Source organism: Callospermophilus lateralis, chromosome 8, assembly GCF_048772815.1.
Source record: "Callospermophilus lateralis isolate mCalLat2 chromosome 8, mCalLat2.hap1, whole genome shotgun sequence".
NCBI lineage: Eukaryota > Metazoa > Chordata > Mammalia > Rodentia > Sciuridae > Callospermophilus > Callospermophilus lateralis.
The window spans coordinates 107,495,351-107,516,850 of NC_135312.1; the positions used below are offsets into that span (position 1 = coordinate 107,495,351).

The window sequence follows — 21,500 nt, forward strand, 5'->3', positions numbered from 1 at the left end:
CAATTGCATCCCTGGAAAATTCAGTATATACCCAAATCATGTACAAAACCCACTGTGCTTTTATATAAAGCAGAACTCAATTTTCAGGTAAGATAATTTTTAAGAGGGCTTTCACCCACATGAATGTCCAGAGGGCATTTGAAGGTCTGCTGGTCCTGGGGCTATCTCACATGTTGCAGGACATTTCACGGGTCACCTTGCCCCCCACTCCTACATGCCGTGCAGTAGCCCTCACCTGTCAGTCTGCTAATCAAAAATGTCCCATTTCCAAAACACACCTGTGGAAAATCATTGATACATATAATGAACTTGTTTCTTATAAATGAGACTCTAGATTTAATTAAATTCAACAAATCACATGCAGCGCCAGGAAATGTTCAAGATAAATTCAAAAGGTTTATTGCACCAAATGCCACAGAAAAATTGATCAAAATAATACATGAACAAGTTTTAAGAAAAAATTTCCACACGTTGACATTGGTATCTATTCAGCTCATCAAGATTATAAAGTCCGATCAATTTCTCTTAATGGACTTTCAATAAGAATTCCCAGAATTTTCTCCTTATCTGCCTCAAATTTAAGCATACTGCAATCTCACTTCCTAGATATATGGTTCACCAAATTCTGACATTTAAAAGTTAACATTCAGAGGGGATGTTTGATTTAGGCAGAAATTATAATAAAATATCCCCCCAAGCAGAATTAAACAAAACAAAACAAATCGTTCACATTAACTAAGAAAAGCTAAAGACTTTTTTTTCAATGTAATGGTGAAAGTATGCAAGAATGAAATGCTCCCCAAAGTACATATTAGTGGAAAAATCCAGACATTTAAAAGAATTTTGGGGTCACTTTATATTCTTTATATACAACCAAACTCTAGTGAAGAACCTAAAAAGCTACAGACTAAATTTTTATAAAATCTGAGGACCTAATTATAAGAGCCCAAACAACAGTTTAGTATCATTTAGCAAGGGGGAAATTTCCTCCCTCCAAAAAAGTTAATTTTGAAAAATATGGTCAGTTTAAAAAGTTGCAATGTGTAAACGGCAGTTCCATGGGATGTGAAAAGATTATAGTTACTTTCATTAAAAAACAGCACACTTCAGAAAATGGATTTGAAGCCTGTACAAAAAGCTATTTAACACTGATAAAAATAAAATACTTTGGAATTATGCACAAGTATGGAAGCTACATTTCAAATTTTCATTGTCATGTTTAAAACATACACAATTACCTTTACATTCATATCACTTATCAATTTATTAAAAATAAAACTGCAACATGCTAGAAAGAGGTCCATCACAGTAACATTCACATACTTCTGCTCTGTCATGCCTCACTAGCTTGCTTGAGAAAGCAAGATGCCACAAAAGTTACACTCAACAGGTAAGACTTAAAAGTTGAAGAAACCCTAAAGTTGGAATCCTGTCAACTGAGGTAGATTTCTTTATTTTTTTTTAATTTTTATTTTTTTCTTGAGGTGGGCATGGGAGCAGGTGGGATCCCTCCAACTGTTCAGCTGAGACAGAATGAAGTCACGGGGTGGTCTGTGATGTGCGAGCGGTTGTCTCTCAACACAATCCCATGAGATTTTTTTCCTTTTTTGCTTTTAGGAAGAGGTTGAATTTAAGACAAAGACTTGAATGTTAAATATTAAAGGAGGCTTTAAAAAAAGAGCAGCAACATTCTTGGTGTGTTTTTGTAGGCGACAGATATGAGGATTCGGCTCTGACAGGAATCCCGAGTGTCACTGAGATAACCCTGACCTGTGACCCTCTTGTAGCTTCCCAATAGGTGTTTTCCTAAGAGTGAGTTTTGGAATATTAGATCAAGAGGCAAATTAAATTTTCGCAGGCATTGGGGAGCTGGGCTAGATTTTTTATGTATGGGATTGAGAATCAGTCACTTAAAGCTCAATTTTGCCCGTAAGGGTCTGATTTTCAGCACGCCATGATGCCCACATTAGAACTGAACTGATTTTCAATCAGGTTATTTTCTATGAAACCCTGGAAGTTGGTGACTGAGGCAAGGTGCCCACAACATGTAAACAAGGAGAAGGGAACCAGAGGGGAATGCTTTAAGCTGGTGCAGACGGAAGAGCTGTAATGACAGCTTTGACAATTTATTCACATGCAAGAAAAAGCAAGTGCAAGTGGCTGAGCTACAGGTGGGGTCCATTTTCCTTCCGTAACGAAACAGCAAACAATGATGTCACGGAACCAGAGAATGGAAAACACCAAACTCCAATGTTAGGCAAAAGGAAATGGAAAACTTCAATTTTGCGAAACCAAGACATAAAATGCAAATTAAAGATCTCCAGAACCTTGAAGCACCCATCTACTTTCACAGCACAAAGGAGAAAGAGGAAGGTAGCAGTTCTGACCTATTCCTAATAAATAAACAGTACAGCCATTCACCTCCATTGGAACAGCTGCAGACGCTCTCAAATATACAGACAATAATGAGAGACGAACTTATGGATAGGGTCAGGATTTTATCGAACATAAAATCTGAACTAATTCCAAATCATAAAAAAGAGGTTACCTCATATTCTTAGGAAAGAAGATTCACAGAAAGGGCTGAAATGATAACAATGTTTTGCCTTATTACATTAGCTCCTGTCTTTTGACCATCATTTTTAAAATTTTTGAAGTGTTTTACTTTATCCTGGATGTCAGGACTGTTTCATGGTCAGTAAACTAAGTTTCTTTAATATTAACAGACAATTCAAGTTTTTTTTTTTAAGTGAATTGGACTACTTATTCTTTACTTTGGTAGGTTTTATAAAATGGTCAAGTCAATTTCTGGGAAGATGTTTTGAAAAGACAGGGATTAAGAGGTGCAGAGATGATAATGTAAAAATTTAGGCCAAGTATGAACCTTTTTCTTAATGTTCAAACTAATTGCTTTTTACTGACCATCCTGAATTATTGCAGGTTTCATTTCCCATGGGGACAGCAGTGTCTTTTTAAAAGTATAAATAGTCATTTGTATAAACTATTCTAGGAAGAAAGTGGCTCTGGCTGGAAGAATTCACCCACAGAAACACTCTTGAGCTTATAGAAATAACTTTGGTAAATGGCCTCTCTTGAAAAGGCTGCTGAGAACTCTAAATCATAATGATAAAACATATGGCATCAGACTATGCTTTGCTGCTACAAACTACATCTTGATGGGATCAGGATGCTACATTGACTCTTGGGTGTATTGCACCAGCAATCCATCTCTAACCTACTTGTGACTGCATCTGGAACAAGGTAAACTCTGAGGAGAAATGAGAACAGAGGGTCCCCAAAGCACTCTCTCTCTTCCCAATAGGCAGTTTTCTTTCACATCTTATGGCAAACAGCTGCTACAGTCAAAAATGGCTTTCTTCATTTCACTTTTCTTTTCTAAAAAGCAAACTCTGACCTGGAATCCAAAGTCCTTGTTCTGACTTTAGCCTAGTGTACTCTGCTGTCTACAGCTTGCAGTGCTTAGACTTAAACTCTGAAACATTTCCTACTGGAATGTTACATACACTGTTTACCTCCCTGCTCCAAAGTCACCCATCATTATTCTGCCCGACAGCACAAGGCAATCAGTACCAAATGCTGAGTGTTCAGTGTAGTGCTTACGTTTTCCCCCACCAGAAAGGCCACTCTCTCCCCTGATTGATTCATGGGTAACAAAGGCCTAAAGTGTTCCTGAAAATCACAAATGCTAGTATTTAGAGTAAACCTGTCTTCTCTTCCAATGAAGCATCCACTCAAAAGTAACAATGCAAAACAAACGGTGGAATGACTATTTGTTTGCTCTTCTCATGCTTTGGATGTCCCAGAGAGCTTATTCCTCTCTTCTTCAGTTGAGAATTTGTTTTTCTTATTCCAAGGAAGAACTGTCCTGAGCTTCAGCTTATAGGAGTATTTGAGCCACGTAAGGAGAATGAGTACTGGCTACAGCAGTCAGCAGCGGCAGGTCATTAGATTCAATCCTGGATGTTAAAAACAGAAGGGAATGGTACTTAAAGTATTATTTCTAGGGTTCAAGCTTGCTAGATTATCACTGAAAACAAATGAAAAAGTAAAACAGATGAAAACATAAGCTCTCCCAGGGCACACAGCAAGGTGGGACAACGAGGAGGAGGTGCCAGAGCTGTGCTGCCTGAATGTGGGACATAAGGCCAATCCTCCTGCAGCAGGGTCACCAACTCCATTTACTTCAAGTCTCTCCCTGTTCTGTGTGGCCTATGTGACTCCATTCCCCCACAGTCTCCTCATTTCCCAAGGCCTACTGATTTGGCACCTAGGTTCAAGTTAGTCTTAGGAAAATGATGATGGCAGTTAATGTCTTCAAAAACCTTGGCGATCTCTGTTCAAGAAGTCGTACAACTTAGATCTCCTCTGAACTCCTGAGCCACAGTGCTCTGAGAGCAAAGTACACTAGTAAGAAGCATGAGTTCCAGACAGACACAGTTCTGGTTGCCTCTCAAAGGTGAGACGGACACAGAACGGTCACTGGCTAAATGCTGCCAGTTGTGGAGAAAAAAAAACGCTGGACTGTTTCAGCCTGTGGAACACGTCCTACTTCTTTCCCTCAAATTCCACAAATTACAAATACAAAAACAGGAGCTGACATTATTTCGTGGAGTTTTCTATTCCTTCTCCAGTAAAGCCACCTACGAATCTCATTCAGGTGGACCATGCGTTTTCTAGTACTGGAGGTGCTGCTGGTTCTGGCCATGGAAGAAGGGGATATAAAGAGAGAGGATGAACACGACAAGACCTAGAGAGGAATGCTGAGGGGAAAACATTCTTGCAGTTCTTCAGTGTTGATGGATGACTGTCAGCGTCAGGAACCAGGGGAAAGTCCTAGAAATTAAGGACTATGCCTAGCAATAGGAAACCTTATGAAGCAGACTACAATATGAGCCTGGTAAGGAGACATAAACCAAAACTAAGGGAAAGAAAACAACAGAGAGAGATTGTGAAGTAGCTGCAAGAGTGGCCATCTCAAAGGGGGAAAATATTTTTAAATGAGGTATGTAAGAAAAATGTGTGACAGAAAATGCCAAATAAAACAGCCAGTCACATCCTGGGTGTGAAAGATGAAAAGTCTGACAAGAATGCAAAGGCCAGAGTTTTAAAATAATACTTTGCTTACAGGCTTAAAAGAGAATTTAAAGGTTGGTATTATAAACACAGTATTTTCTTACTCCCATATAGGGAATCATCACCATGGATAAAGAAGACAATTTCTCAAAGACACAATACCCTGTTTGTGAGTTCTCTGTTGACACATTAAGCAGAATAACTCAAGTCAGAATTTCTCCTAGAGAAATTATGGTAAATGCCCTCGGAAGATGACATGTGTTATTAGAAACTAACATAAGCAAGTCTCCTTTTCAGTGGGCTCACAATGAAAGGCAGAAAGGGACAGTTGCTGGGGACATGTAGGCAGCACCTGAAAGCCCAGGAGAAGGGCTCTCTCTCCTTGTTGTCCAGTGGGAGGTGCCTGCAACTCCTCCTCCAGGAAGTGAGACATACACCAGAGCTACCACTGCACATCTGACAGTCTTGACTTTGGCATCTTACTGACTGACTTACTAGAAATGGACAGAATGGTATTAAATGTTCCCTTTCAAGGGTAAAATAACCAGGGAGGAGACTGACATAAAAGTACCACCAGCCCAAAGTTCCATGATGGTTTCCAGGTGTGAAACCAGGTATCAAGATACAAACAACATGCTATTCATCAAGGAGCTGAGAGGCACACGTCTGAGGGAACCTGGGCCTGGCTTTGGGTGGTGCAGGTTGAACAGGTCAGAGGATATAACATGAGGGCAAAGGCCGGCCATCACAGGGAGAAGACACAGTAGTACTTCACAGGACTCACCCCAGCACAACACCTAATTCCTTCACGTGGACTCGTGTGTGTCCCCGAAGATACTCAGACAGCATTTTGCTTTTAAGGTACATCTCCTGCAGTCTGTCCTCAAGATGCATGATGCACTGTGGAGTCAACAGCATTTACAATGAGGGCTGGAACTCAAGTGTACAGCTGTAATCTCAAACCTTTTCAAATATACTTAAAAAAAAAAACTACAAGCCCCATAACTAATAGGTATATAAACAGGTTTTTGTTAAATGACAAGATTTTCATATATTATTCTAGTGTTTTTTTTTTCAAAAAAGCATTTCCACATAGTTGATTGATATTCTATAAGTACTAGAATTGCCTTAAATAACTTCCTAATAAAATATTAAGAATTTCTTATTGTTGTAATTTTTATGGCTTAGAATGTGAATTTGCCATTAGTTACTGAACCACACAGCAATTTGTATTTTTCTTGTAAGGCATTTTTGTGAAGAACATCTTCACTATTGTTTTCTTCCTGTGTTTCAGATTATTGGGGCCTAATACATTCCCAGAAGTAGAACAACTGGAGCAAGGTCATTTTAAACTTTGTATTTTGCTTTTGAGAGTGTCTTTAACTAGGTCTTCTTAATGACAAATAAGAAAAGGCAATTATTTTCAGGACATCTTTACCCTTGGAACTGTGTCCAGCTTCAGTTTTTAGAGAATACCAACCATCTGTGTCTTTCACCAGAGGCAAGTACTTTTGTACTTGGCAGGCATGGCCACCCCAGCACCTTCAGTGAGACACCTGATGGCTCTGGCAAGGGCAATTCCATCATACATACTTTTCTTCTAGACCATTAGGCCTGCTATTTTCAAGGTAAAAAGATTAACAGATGCATTTGAAAATGTTGATCTTGACCATCTGGGCTGATCAGTGGCATGGAAAAAGTATCAGAGATTCGATCTTGTCAGCCTCTCATTGGCTCACAACCTTAGACGCATTGTGTACGGTAGATGAAACACTGCTAAGTAGCTAAGTGATATCAAAGCAGGGAGATTCCATCAGTTCTCATGGAAATGTTTCCCCCAGTGAACAGAGTGAAGTGGCCTCCAGTTAAGTTTCAGTTCCTTGTGGAGTGGAAATACAAAGGTTTCTGTAAGACTGTTCCAAAATATAAAAAAGACCATTCATATTATATTAAATCCTTGGGTCTTTGTGTATGCGTGTGTGCTATGTGGTGTGTGTGCTGGAGATTGAACCCAGGGATTCTCTACCACTGAGCCACATCCTCAGCCCCTTTTATTTTTTGAGACAGGGTCTAAGTTGCTAAGGCTGGCTTACAACTTGTGATCCTCCTACTTCAATCTCTCCATGTAGATGGGATTCTAGGCAGGTGCACTGGGTCTGATAAACATCCTTTGTTTTAAAACAGCTAATTTACAATGTTTTCACAGACTGCATGAAAAGTATATAATGCAACATGGAAATAAAGAGAATTCTTTATGAAATCAAAAGAATTAGAAAGTTTTTCAAAAAGACTTAACTTATGATGGTTTTAAAAAATTCCTCCTCTTTTATGGGATTTTACTTTGGAGATGTATTTCTTGAATTTCAAACTTCTAAAATTTTAAATAGCTATTTCATCCATTGGTACTAAAGGGCGTAATCATTTATGTTTCATTGAAACAATATAGAGAATTTTAAACTACAGATGAAATTTTCTTTGACATTGGTTTATCAGGTTAAATAAATCATTATTACAAGTTTAAATATTCTATCCAAATGAAGTAAAAAAATCAGCTATAATAATGTGTTGCTTTAATAAGCAAAATGTTGTATGTAACAAGAACTATGTATTACAGATGTTTGGCAAATACTTATGAGTAAAAACTTGAATTTTAATATGTCCTCTTTGCCCATAAAAATGGAGACATCATCCTGTAAGTCAGCACAACCCAACCTGCTTGTAGAAGAAAACCTGCCTACAAATGTAGAACGGAAAGTAAGGTCGTAATAACCCATAAATGCTTCTCATATTACCCTAAGACAGACATCCTGCAAGAGTATGCTTTAATTTAAATCCCAAATAAAGATTTTAGTAAAAATGTATTGTCAGTTTTTATTGTTCCATGAAGTTAATTAATACTGTTCCAGAAAACTAATTATTAATTGATAAGCCAATAATATCGATTCAGTGAGAGTTTATAACATTTAACTCTATTCCAAATCCTTTACATGAATTGCCTGATTTACATAAACATGAGATAGGTTCTATTATTTCTCTAGATTTGCAGATAAGGAAACTCAGGCTTTGAGAGGTCACAAAGTAAGTAGTAGAACTTGAATTTGACTCTAGCCTGGGCACTGGCCACTGGCCACTAATGTATGCATGCTGGCTTTTTAAAAAATTTTATTTTTCCGTTGTTGAATGTACTTGTATTTTTTATTTATTTATATGTGGTGCTGAGGATTCCAGTGCCTCACATATGCTAGGCAAGCGCTCTGCCACTAGGCCACAACCCCAGCCCCTACATGCTGGCTTTTAACCTGGTGTTTTGAAAGCATTATCCTATCCCTAATTTTCAGAAGATTCTCCCAGCACAGTTGTAGTCTCTCCATTTTACAAACGAGAAAGCTGAGATTCAGAGACACTCAGGATTGTGACTGGCACGCAGTAATCAATAGCAAAGCTGAGACCTTAGTCCAGTTATGTCTTTTTGCCATGCCATGCTGCCAGTTTTGATGACAATCATTATTTCAGAACACTTCTTCAAAGCCATTAAAAATCCTGACCATTTCTGAGGACTTATGGTATCACAGATTTGACTTTAAGAATCTAGGAAAGTGATCAATTCATTGGCAAATAGTATATTTAATGAATATTCATCTTCCTACATTGTTGTTACATAGCTCTGAATCATTTCCCAAGGCCAGAAAGGAGCCAGAGGTTTTGGTTCCGGACTATGCTGCAGAGAGCAGCCCTGCACAGAAGGAAGGAAAGAGCAGAGCAAGCACACTGCACCAGTGAAGCGTCTTCCCGAGGACAGCTCACCTAGACTTTTCTTAGATGCCCTTCAGCTTCCCTCCTCCTTCTGAAACATTTCTCCTTCTCTTACTAAATATATTTCCTCTTCTAATCTCTACATACATCACGTGCACACATGCACTGAAAGGTAAATACTAATTCCAGTCACTAGGGGTGAACTGCTGACAATTCGTGAGGAATTCTTAGGCTTTGTTGTTCATATTTAAAATAATGTTATGAAAGTGATCTTCAAGTCCCATTTGAAAAGGAACAACTGATACCATCTTACATATATACAGTACTTCAAAATTTAAGTGTTTCCACAAACCGTGGTCTACTTTATCCTTAATAGTTCTGTGAGGATGGCTGCATAGCAATGAGTTCTCCAAGGAGGATTTCAGATTTCTTTTATGCTGGATCCCTCCCTAATACCCTCTTTACTTTGCCATACACCTTATTAAAAAGATGTCGATCCACTCTCTGTTATTTTATGGAAGGGCTAGAGTTACTGAAATCCATCCTGTTGGCTGGTTTTATGTTGCATGTTCCATTTTAATTCATGCTAACCTCCGATTTTATTAAAAACAATATCCAGATTTCTGCTTTCATAATCAAAATGTGGCTGAAAGTATTTTTAGCTAACTTTCTCTGATGATATGAGATCACATACTTACAAAATCAGCAGGGAGGTGAAGCTTGTAAAGCTGTAAGATAGACTGAAGTAAACTGGACACCTGACTAGAGACCAAGACATCCTGGCCCAGCTTCATGTTATCCATCACTTTCCTCTGACTTGTGGCCACTTGGACACTCCACTTGTCTGTGTCTGCGATGATACAGACAGCTTCAGCTATTGGCTCATCAAGCACTGGATGCTGAAAGAGAAACACAGTAGGTCAGCTTTTTATATCTCTTCCAAGCAACACTCAAAATGCCCAGAGTGTTTTTCTTTAGCATTAGACTAACTTCCAATTTTGAAGCTGTTTAGCAACAATTATGGGAGCTACAGAAATTTAGGGTTTGATAGGGACTCAAACAGGAGTGACACTAAATCATTTAAAATTAATTAGATAAAAAGTGAGTCATGTTTTTTTTTTTCTATCAACCAGGAGGTATATTGTAACTGTTAAATTTTCATAGAGAAGCACAAGGTATGTGTCCTCCCACAATCCAAGAATTAAAAATTCATTTCTTTTTGAGACTGCATTCTCCTTTTAAGTAGTGAAAATCAGACTGAAGTATAGAATTCCATTGCCATTTTCCAATAACAAGGATAGTTAGGGTACCTTAATATTCTCTTAATGTTACAGTTTTATTCATTAAGTAAAATTTATTTAGTAACTATGTATGCTATATATATCAATCATCTAACAAACAACTAAAATCAGACTGAAGCCTGAATTATTTATCCAGGTGAGTACAAAAGGTCAAAGTTGGGCTACTGATAAACATGCTTAAAATGTGAAATTCTTTAGAATAACTGCCATAGGATGAACACAGAGCAGGCAAGGAAAAGGGCCTTAACTACATCTAATCTCCCTAAACTGATCAAAGAGGAACTGCTTTGCCACCAGCACCTCCTGGTATGCACATGTAGCACCCTGTGCGTGTGCAAATCCACATCCCAACAGGATGGCCCTGCTAGGCTCCAACTAAGAGAGGAGGAAGGGGTGAGGCTAAGAACAGCAGCAGACATGCTGACGACAAACCTCACAGCCAAGGCATGTGTGAGCACACTGTTCTAACCCTTTGTTTCCCAAAGGAAAACCAGTGCTGTCTTTCTTCTGTCATTTAATCCATTCTACCACCCTGCGCTGACCACTGGTTACTTTTGGCTGTGGAGCATAACTTCTCCCCAGTAAATTCATTCTGATTCCCCTCTGAAGAATGACCTTATTTGGATAAGCCCTGGTAAGTCTGTAATCCAGGCCTCACCCTCCCCTTTATCAAGCTGTGGTCAGTCACAGGACCCAAGCTACGTCAATGAGATGCTCCTACCCTGGAGTGGGGCACCACCGCATTCTTGCCCAGATAGCAATCAGTACAAACACCTTCATGTAGTTCATGGTTCTTTGCCTCGTCAGAGTTGCTTTGTTTTCCGTCTATTCCAGGCCTAGTTCTTTGCTCTGCCCCTTACATCAATTCTATGAGTTCCTAATATTATTCCAATAAATCCCATTCTGCTTAAGTAAATAAGAGTTGTTGGTTTCTGCTAATTACAACAGAGAACCCAAACAGACACACAACCTTGGTTGGTTTCTAAGACTTAAGCAAGTTGTGGTACTGCTGCAAACAGAAACCTAAGATGCAGTCATCCTATGATTCAGGAGATGTGGCTACCAAGTCCTGAACTCTTTTATTATAGGGGAAGCAGATTAAGTTTTATTTCTTCTCAAATTGGGGAAAGAGAAATGGCGGGATATTCTTTAGTTTTGGAGTCTGGGTCTGGGGACTGAAGAAAACAGGAGGGGAGGTTGGATAGCATCCTGATGCTGAATGTGAACCACATGAGTCTCACTTTCCTTCCTGTACACGGTAAGATGAAGGGAGAGAAATATTAGCTTCATTAAAGAAAGTTACTTAGTAAAATTCCTCTTTTTAATGTCAAAACTCTTCCCAAAGGGCTTTGACTAAATATCACAAGAAAAGTAAATAAACAAAAAAAGCCCACACTATATGTTTGCCCTTTAAAAAAATTCTCCTCCAAACCATTATTGTTTCAGATTAATCAGATCCTCTGATGATTGAGTTTTAAATGAACATATGATGGAAAGATTGACATTAAAACGTCATTCTGGGTTTGGGGTATAGCTCAGTGGCGGAGTGTGTGCTTAGCATGCATGAGACCCTGGGTGCAACCCCCAGCATTGAAAAAAAGAAATGTCATTTCCACTCAAAACACTTGTTTAATTGATGAACTTGGCAAACCATATGGATGCTCATATACATTGACTTGCTTTTCTCTTCCAAGTTAGAGAATCAATTTCAAATGTTACCTGCCCACAGGTTTGTCAAATTCTCTCATAGTATCATATCTCTTCTTTCTCCATCACCTGAGACCTCCACAAGTGCTGCCCTGTCACCATGCTCCACCCCCACCCTGTAGACTGCTGCCGGTCTCCACACCACCCACAGAAACGTGACCAGGCAACTCAGAAACTGCTAACAGGCTTCAGGATAAAAGGTCACTAGAGAACAGGAATGAGCGGAGAAAAATGAGGGTGGATGGCCGGCCTCCACCAGAGCAAGGAGGTAGCAGCCATGTGCTATTATTCTTCCCTCACTCCGATCACATGAGAAGTTACAGATGATCATTTATTCAGCTCTACCTTGTCAATATCTCACTTAACCCAAACTACTTTCCTGTAAAGAGTTCTCAAGAAAGAGAAACAAAATGCTTTGTTTTCCAGATCTTTTATAAGACTTTTCTTGACTATCGTACCTTATTGAAACAACACAATTAGCCTGGCTAATCTGAAGCTTTTCAGGATTTGTGGATCCATTTCCTGGGAATGTTAAATGCTTGGGACATTCTGATTTCAAGATTCCTGGTTACATTGGAATACACGCCCTGTTTCACATATGCTGACTTTGACCTAACTTAATCCAGGAAAAAGAAAAGCCTACGCAGTGTGGAGCAGAAGAGCAGAGCTTCTGATAATTCCACAAGGGACAATGATGAAGGCAAGGACTCTAATCAGATAGGAGCAGGCTAGAATGCCACTTTGCTCTCTTGCTAGTTGTGGAACCTTAGCAACTTACAGTTTCTACATCTGCAAGATGAAACAGTACTTAGTTCAGAGTTTCTGGTTTAATTCACAAAAGTTTTCTGTGGGAAAAATGCTGTGAAAGATTTAGCAAAGTGCCTAACACACTAGGGACTTGAACATCTGTTTTCTTTCCACATCACCCTTGCCTCTACAGACCTTGTGCCCTAAAACCTCAAACTCAAAGCTCATCAACAGTGAGACTGGACAACACTGCCCAAGTTTATGACCCTTACTTAAACCCTCACTCTCCTAAAATACCACATTATTATTTCCCTTACTGACCCAAAAACCTATGCTAGCAACACATCACCCACACTGTTAAGTTAAAGGTGCTCTTTTCCCACACACTCTTCATAGTCTGGGCCTATGCTACCCACAATATTTACCTCTCTTAAGAAGACCCACTTTCTCCAGGTCTTCAGGACCACCACCTCCTTCTCGTTCCTCAGGTTGTGGCCAGAATATCTTCCCTGATACTTTCTCAGTGTGACATTCCTCCAAGGCCTTGGTTTGGGGTCCATCCTTGCCCATGAAGCCTTCCCTCACTCTTCCTTTGACCTCCAAGAGCCTGAACTTTCTACATCATTCTCTTTGGCATTTAATCACACACAGTCTTAACTTGTTCTCAATTTCACATCTCTGTCTACTCAGTGACTTTATAAGTCACCCAAAGAGAGAAATCACAGTTATCTTTTTTCTGTAGTATTTCCTGAAATGAGTATAACAAAGTGTTGTGCATGTGCAAAACATCAATACATCCTAGCTGTGCTGAGCAATTTCTGGATTTAACCCAGTTCCTATTAAATCTTCTGCACAATTATTCATTTCTTTCCTATGTACCACATTTAAATGACTAGCATTTCATGTGATAGATAATCTTTTAATTTGACGGAGGGTAAGAAAATGCCATTCTTACATCTATGCTTCCTCCAAGTACTTATCACTTCAAATGCCATTTTCTCCTGTGCAGTGGAGAGGAACACAGTCGTCCTGGCTTTATGACTGGGAATACTGAGGCTCCAAAATTAGGTGATTAGGCTTCTCAGTGTGTCAGAAATATAATTGAGGGCCAAGTGCAGTGGCCCCAGCAGCTTAGGAGGCTGAGGCAGGAGGATCGTGAGTTTGAAGTCAGCCTCAGCAAAAAAGTGAGGTACTAAGCAACTCAGTGAGATCCTGTCTCTAAATAAAAATACAAAATAGGGCTGGGGATGTAGCTCAGGGGTCAAGTGCTCCTGAGTTCAATCCCTGATACCCCTCCCCAAACAACCCCCCATATATGTATATGTATATGTATACACACACACACACACACACAAACACACGAAAATCAAGGAACTCACAAAGTATTTCCAACTTTTAGTTCAAGGAGTTTGCAAAACCCTTTGCTACAAAAATCTCAGGACCTCACCAGAGTGGAAATTCCTTGGATTATACTTCAAGAAGTATGAAAGATGTTCTCAAGTTATTATCAACAGGAGAAAACACGGCTACTGCTATTCATATTAGTCTTGTGTAATAATTTTATATTATTTATATTAATAATAGTCTTGTGTAATAATTTTATTAAGCACCTTGCTAAGAAATTTTACTCTCCCATCTTAATGCTGCTTGTGTTGCCTAAAATATACTGTAAACTGACTCTATAATCCTCAAAGATATCTCAGCCCACATGTATATTAGGGATAGCAGGAGAGCAGAGATCTGTATTCAACCAGTTCAAAAGTCTGCCCAGATCATAATAGTACAAAATCCACCCACTGGTCCCCATACTGGGGATTGAAACCAGGGTGCTTTACCACTGAGCTACATCCCCCTTTTCACTTGCTGTTTTGAAAATAAAACAGGGTCTTGCCAAGTTGCAGAGATTGACCTCAAATTTGAAACCCTCTTGCCTCAGCCTCCTAAGAAACTGGGATTTCAGGTGTGTGCCACCATGCCTAGCCAACAATACAGATTTAACCATCAGGGATGAGCCTCTGGGAAGCTTCTTTACAACACAAAGGGAACAGGTGCCTTATGATACCTGTAACTTGAAATGATTTCCTATATCTTTGATTTTTCTAATCCATTTTATATAGCTCTGGTGAATTTTATAACTTTACTACACTGTACTAGAATTAAGAGATGCTATGTGACCAAACACCTTTCTGCAATGATTCTCATCATTAGACTATAGCACCATGATCTATTAATAATAGTCTTGTGTAACAGCTAAGAGAGAGGCCTTTAGTTACTCATGCAGAGAAAATGGGATGGTGCACACAGTGAAGGTCCCTTCCCACCACTCACTCTTAGATGAATGTCCTCAGATCCCCTGTTTTCTTCTGCCTCCTTAGGGTAGAAACCTACTGATATAACCACATCCCTCATGACCTTGGCATTAAAAATTTAACTGTGCAAGAAAGTCTTCAGTCCACCCAACTTCTTGATGGCCAAGGGTGGCAAAAAAGGACTGAGGATGTATGTGGATCACTCAGTTCTTACAAATATAAACAAAAAACACCTCTAGACTTAAATCTATCCAGAGGGAAACAACCTGGTTATCACCATTCTTAAACAATACCCTTTAGTAATATGAAGTAATCTAAGAAGTTTTCTTTTTTTAATATTTATTTTTTAGATGTAATTGGACACAATACCTTTATTTCACTTATATATTTTTATGTGGTGCTGAGGATCGAACCCAGGGTCTTACATGTACGAGGTGAGCGCTCTACTGCTGAGCCAGAACCCCAGCCCTAGGAAGTTTCTTTCACAAAATACTGAATATTCAGACATTCCTGATATGGTTTACTAAGAGAGGGCCAGGCAGAACCTCCTGTTGGTGGCCATGCCAGCAAGTGAGTCGGCTGAGAAGATACCCATCAACCCCTGCTCCCCACCAGAGGGATCTTTAGTTCCTTGATGGCCATATTGTCCCCTGCACTCACAACCACCCACACCCAGCCTGGGGGGTGTCTACCACCCTGCACACTCTTCAGTACCCTGTACATCCCATGGCTGCACACCAGTCCATAGTGCTTTGCACCTCCTGCTTATTTCTTTATATTTCTTGTGAGATTTCAAACTCCTTGAGGATGGGGGCAGGGGAAGTGGGGCTTCGACTTCTCACCTCTGTTTATCTCTTTATCTTTGATATGCTATCTCAGAAGTGTGGATTTGTTTTTATTTACCCTCCTTGGGAGGCAGTGTGCTTCTTTAATCTGAAGAATCCTTTGAATACTGTTTTCCCTATTCTTTTCTGAATATGCTATCAAATCTTTTCATTCCAGATTCCATGTCTCTTACTTGCTTTTTCACATTTTTCATGTCTTTTTGTCTCAGAGCTGCTTTCAAAAAGGTGGCCTGATGTTCAGCCTCCATTTCACAAATGCTTTAATTGTATTTTACCTGCTCTGTCCTTTAACTAACCCCCAGAGTTTCGATTTCAATGACTGTTTTTCAATATCAGAAGTTGTTTTTAGTTCTTATACCACTCTAAATAATCATTTGTCACATTATCCCCCCTGCCATTTTCAATGTTCCAGTTGCTTCCTTCCATCAGAGTAAACACTTTAAGCACAGCTACAGAATGGTTACTATAGCTGGAGAGCACTGTCTCTCCACCTGTGTCTGCTTGCTCGCCCTCACCATGGCTGTGGGTTTCCTCATCCGAGGTTTGTAGTTTCTGAACATGGGCCCATCTTGTTGGAGTTCTTTGTTGTGTTTTCTTGTATGTGTCTCATGAGCTTGAGTCAAGTGTCTGAAGCAGTGTGCTTCCGTTAGCCAGAGTCCTAGTGGCTCTCTGCTCCTGGTGTTCATGTTTATTTCTTGGGTAGGCTCTCGGGTCACTCAGGTGGAACAGAACTGGACCACAATCCCACAAACCGCACAGGCCTTGGTCTTGATTCCTCACAGGTGGCCATATTCCCACCCATGTTTCCACCTGTTTCTTTGCTGCTTTGCTGCTTACGTCTGGCGTTTTCTAGTCCCCCTTTCATGGAAAAAGCACTCCAGGTAAAGGGCTCAGTTCCAGGTTCTGAGTCTTATGTGCATGGGTAACCAGACTGCTCACCCAAGGAGAATCTCATAACCACAGCACCCAATTCCTAGGACCTGTGTCCAGAATAAGATCCAAGAGGTTTTGATTTCTACTAGTCTGAGACAAAAGGATTTCCAGTTTTTCATATGCACAGATATCATAACACGGGATTTGGATGGTAAATTTTAACTCTTGCTCTACTGTTCTGAAGGGCAGATAGGTTACCTACAGCCATTTAGTACAACATGTGGCTAGAATCCTCTTGCCTCAGACCTTTAGTAAACACAGTGCCTAGCATATGAATGGTGCTTAGTATTTTTCAAGAACTAAATCTCTGAGGTGAGACTCTCTTACTTTTCCCCAAAAGCCATCTCTAGGCTCCACACCCGTGATAGTGAACTGAGTTAGCTGGACCACCCGGGATGCCACCATCAGACTTCCAGTGTACCACACAGACTTGCAGCATTTGAAAATGCCAGGAGGGGTTAACAATTACATGATCTTATCACACCTCCATCAGAATTTTTTCTCTTGGGAACTAAGCTCAATGTCAGTCACTGAAGGCTGAAGAATTGTAAGAAGGCAAAGAAGACAAAGAGGAAAATCAACCATTGTGGACTATGGAACATTGCTAAGGGATCCTGGTAGGTATACAAGGTGGAAGACTCTGGGGAGCACTAAGATGTCATGAAGATTTGGGGGCAAAGGGAATGAGGGGGAGGCCCCAAGGTAAGGTGAGATGATCTTGGAGGGGTACAAATGCCTGGCTCTGTGTGCCTATGCCCATGACTGGCTCTCAAATTCATCCTATAGCCTTGAAGATCAGTGTGCAGCTCTTAATGGGCTTAACTGTCAGGGTGAGGTTGTGGAGAGGTGCTCAAGGTCAAAGAGGGTCACCAGAATAAAGTTATGTGAAGATGTGGCAGCCTCAAAATAAAAGAGTGTTGCTAGCTGCTGGCACAGAATGGCACAGATGTTCCAGTATATTGAGGGTAGTGAAAAAAATTAGGAAAACATCAAAATTAGACATGTGTCTAATTCTGACACAATATAAGAGACAAGTAGTCTGAGAGACCTAAAATAAGCATTTATTTATTTTTAGGTAAAGAAAACAAACACAAAGAGCCATAGGCATCATGTCTAAACACGTTACTCTTCCCTTTATTTTATTTATTATTATTTTTTAAACGTGGTGGGGCCCAGTCACACGGGGTCTCCACATTTTTATTTTTTATTTTTGTAGTTGTAGATTGACAGCATGCCTTTATTTTATTTTTGTATGCGATGTCAAGGATCAAACCCAGTGCCTCATTCTGCCACTGAGCCCCAGCCTCAGCCCTTTTATTTTTAAAAGAAAGACCATATGCCATTGTTCTTTACTTCAGAAGAAAGAGGCATGCTACCTAATGAAGTTTTACCTGTACTAACAAATACACACTCCACTAAACACAGTTTTATGGGAAATAGTCAACTAATATCAGTGAGTACTTTCAATGTGACAGTACCAGATGAGGTCCTGGGTGCGGGTATGAAGGAAGTGAGTAAGTCTGTTTTCTGCTTCATGATACCTACACCCTCCTTGGCAGAAATAAGACTTCTGACCCAGTATACATGTTTGTACAAAGTGAATGTACAATATGTACGCATGTCTGAACGTATATGCACATATACTCACACATCTGTAATGATTTCAGTTCTACTCTACATTATTCTAAAAAACTGGCCATGAAAACCCAGTTATAGGATAAAACATGTACTTTAATAAACTCTCCAAAGGCAGCTCCTAGCCCTAGGTAGTGCTGCATTCAGGTCTATAGATTAAAAGACAGTGGTACAGGCCCAAGGCATTGGCATACTCATTATCCAACCCAGGGATATAAAAGCAACAAGGATATTCTAAACAGCCGGCTTGTCCTACATAGCCGTTTCCTCTGCAACCTATTGATTCTAAGGTTGTTACTGACCGGAGGCACATGTTAACTGTGTTGCTTAAAGTAGTGATTAACTGTTTGATGGAACTTGCTGTTGTTTTGTGGTCTTACTGGTGATATCCTGCATCAATTAATTAGGTATTCATGAGCATACATCACAGCCATGCTTTTAGCAAAGCTCCTTATCTGTGCTACCGATTCCTGCATGGTTATTTCTGGAGTCAATCTGTTGCTATTCTTAAAATTAAATGGAAGAAGCTACTATATCCAAATGTTATTTCATTTTATAGATTATTCTGTAAAATGCCTGAAGCTCTGGAGCATCATTTTTAAAAAGTTATAATGTGATGTTAATTTTGGTCTTAATGACCCTGCCCAGCAGAGTTCCCTATGACATCACAGGTAAATGGAAGGAGATGCTTCAGCACTGAGTGAACGTCTGTGGTTCCATCTACTCACCTCTGACAGGAGCTTTCTGGAAAGGACAAGGATGTTGACTGGTCAGGATAGCTTAGAGTGCATCTGCATATAACCCTCTCAACTCAGACAGTACTTTCATTTCTACTAAAATAATGCTTGTCATTTTGCTCTTCATATTAGAAACATGTTGTATTGCTTTATCACTTACAAAGCACTTGCACATGTATTATCTTAATAGCTAACATTTACTGGGCATTTAGTCACATACCAGGCACTATGCTAAACATCTGATGTGAATTATCTTGCAGAATCTCCAACCAAACCTGTGACATCAATCGTGTCCATTTTATAGATTAGAAAACCAAAGAAACTTGCTTAAAGGCCGCAAAGCCATCAAGGGGTAAGCTACGATTCAAACTAAGGTCTGTCTTCAGAAGTCACACTCTTAACCACTGGACTATATTCCATCTGATCCTCTAAACACATTCTGAGACTTAGCAATGCAAATGATTTACCTAAGGTTAATGAATGAGTGGTAATGCCAAGCCCTTGATGCCAAGCTGGTGCTCTTCCACCACCCTCACTGCCCAGTGGTTTAGAAAAACCCCAATGTTCCCCAAGTCTGCAGGATTCACAAGCCCACAGGATGCAGGAGGGAAAAAGAGAAAAAAATGATTGACTTGAGGGTCATAGGTACAGTGTGCTAGTGGCTTATCCCCCTGCCTCCCCAACTTTTCAAGTCAAAGGAAAACAGGAAAGAATGCATATTTGGATGTGGCAGGGGAAAAAAAAGAAACAATATTACTTTGAACTAATTTAAGGCAGCTGTATAACCCATACATTAGGAGCACAGAAAGAGTTCAAATGACAGAAAAGAGGCAGTACACGGGCTAAACAAGAACACGTGTTTAAATATTTGAAGAACATCTAAATCTTAACATGTGAAAAGCAATGAAAAATGAAAATAATGAAGTAAAGTTAATCTTTCTTTCTTTTGTAAGAGACTTGGATAATGGAAAGAACAAAAAGAAAGTTTTAGTATTGGAAACTCTAGAAAGAAATACCTTAAGCTCTGGAGAAGAAACTCCAAATGTATCCACATTTATGTAGGACAGATTTTACATCCAAGTCATGCACTGGTCTCAAAAACAGATCAATAACCTAAGTCGATTGCCTTTAAACAGTTATTAAAAATCCTTCTCTAAAAAGAATTATGAATACCAAAGCCTGGCATTGGCCTGAACACTGAAAATTATTTATGTCCAAAAGACAGGTTTTGAAAACAAGCAATAATAAGGCTCTTTATTCTAATCTTCTCGTCCTCAGTGAGCTATTCCTTTCAGCTCGACTTGTTCTTGAGTCTTTCTCTGGCAACAACTCAAGAAACTAAATAACTAGTATACTGTGCCTTACAGAGCAGTAAGTTTATTATTTAAAAAGTACTTCTAATTTATTTTCAACAAATATTTATAAATTCAAGTTGAAAGTAAAGCAAAAACAAAATACAAAAACTAAGCCTACCACAGACCAGACTGCCAGTTTGTGAAGCAGTCTAAAGAGAACACTACTTCAAAAATAAAACTCATTATGATCAACATGTCAAGTGAAATTAGAGATCCACTAATGCTAATTGGATATATTATGAACATATTAAACTTGTGAAGATACTTTTATGAGCCCTTCACCATTTCCTATTAACACCCATGCATGGCTGCACTTTGGATGTACCCACAATCTGACAATGATATAGGCAACTGTGCATAATAACTATCTCTCTCAGGGTGACTGCAGAGTTTAAAGAAATGAGAAATGCTACAGTGTGAAAACACTACTTCTAAAAAGAGAAGATGAAATAAGAAAGGCTTTAAGAAGAATGATAGGGCAAATATGGTTGTTTTTTTTTTTTTTCCCAAATCTAAGACTGATGGTCACGAATGAAAATCTGATATTCAGAAATTGTAATTTGCCAGTCTATAGAAAATATTTTAAAATTTCATGAATGGTTTGACAGTAAGTTAAGGAGGGATATCAATCCAATAGATTACATTTCCTTCTTGGTTAATGAATTAGTCTAGGGAATTTGGGCAAAATTCCCCAGTTTGGTAAAATGTCACAGAAGATGATCCCAATAGCTCAGATGCAATCTCCTGGTGCCTCTGTCAAAAGCAGAACATAGGCTGGGCACTGTGGTACATGTCTGTAATCCCAATAACTCAGAGGCATAGCTCAAGTTTAAAGCTAGCCTCAGCAACTTAGGAAGGCCTTTAGCAACTTAGTGAGATCCTGTCGCACAATGAAAAATAAAAAAGGGCTGGGACGTGACTCAATGGTTGAGTGCCCCTGGGTTTAATTCCCAGTACCCACTCCTGCCCAACCAAAAAAAGAAGAAGGAGTCAAAAGCAGAACACAGGGCTTTGTAGAAGAAAGGTCCAATGAGCAACACCAACGTTCTCAGGAATCAAACTGCAGAGCAGAAGGAAAATACAG

General features: G+C 39.5%; 1 protein-coding gene across 4 annotated transcripts in view; it reads right to left on the minus strand.

The window, feature by feature from the left end:
- Positions 1-383: 383 nt before the first annotated feature.
- Fnip2 (folliculin interacting protein 2) overlaps positions 384-21,500 on the minus strand; it is a 111,825-nt gene continuing 90,708 nt past the window's right edge. For all 4 annotated transcript variants that reach the window (XM_076864249.2, XM_076864247.2, XM_076864248.2 and 1 more), the window contains 3 exons: positions 9,546-9,746; positions 5,879-5,994; positions 384-3,977 (listed from right to left, as the gene is read on the minus strand). In XM_076864249.2, the coding sequence (XP_076720364.2) occupies positions 3,899-3,977; positions 5,879-5,994; positions 9,546-9,746 (396 nt within the window). In that variant the 3' untranslated portion in view covers positions 384-3,898. The remainder of the gene's footprint in view (positions 3,978-5,878; positions 5,995-9,545; positions 9,747-21,500) is intronic.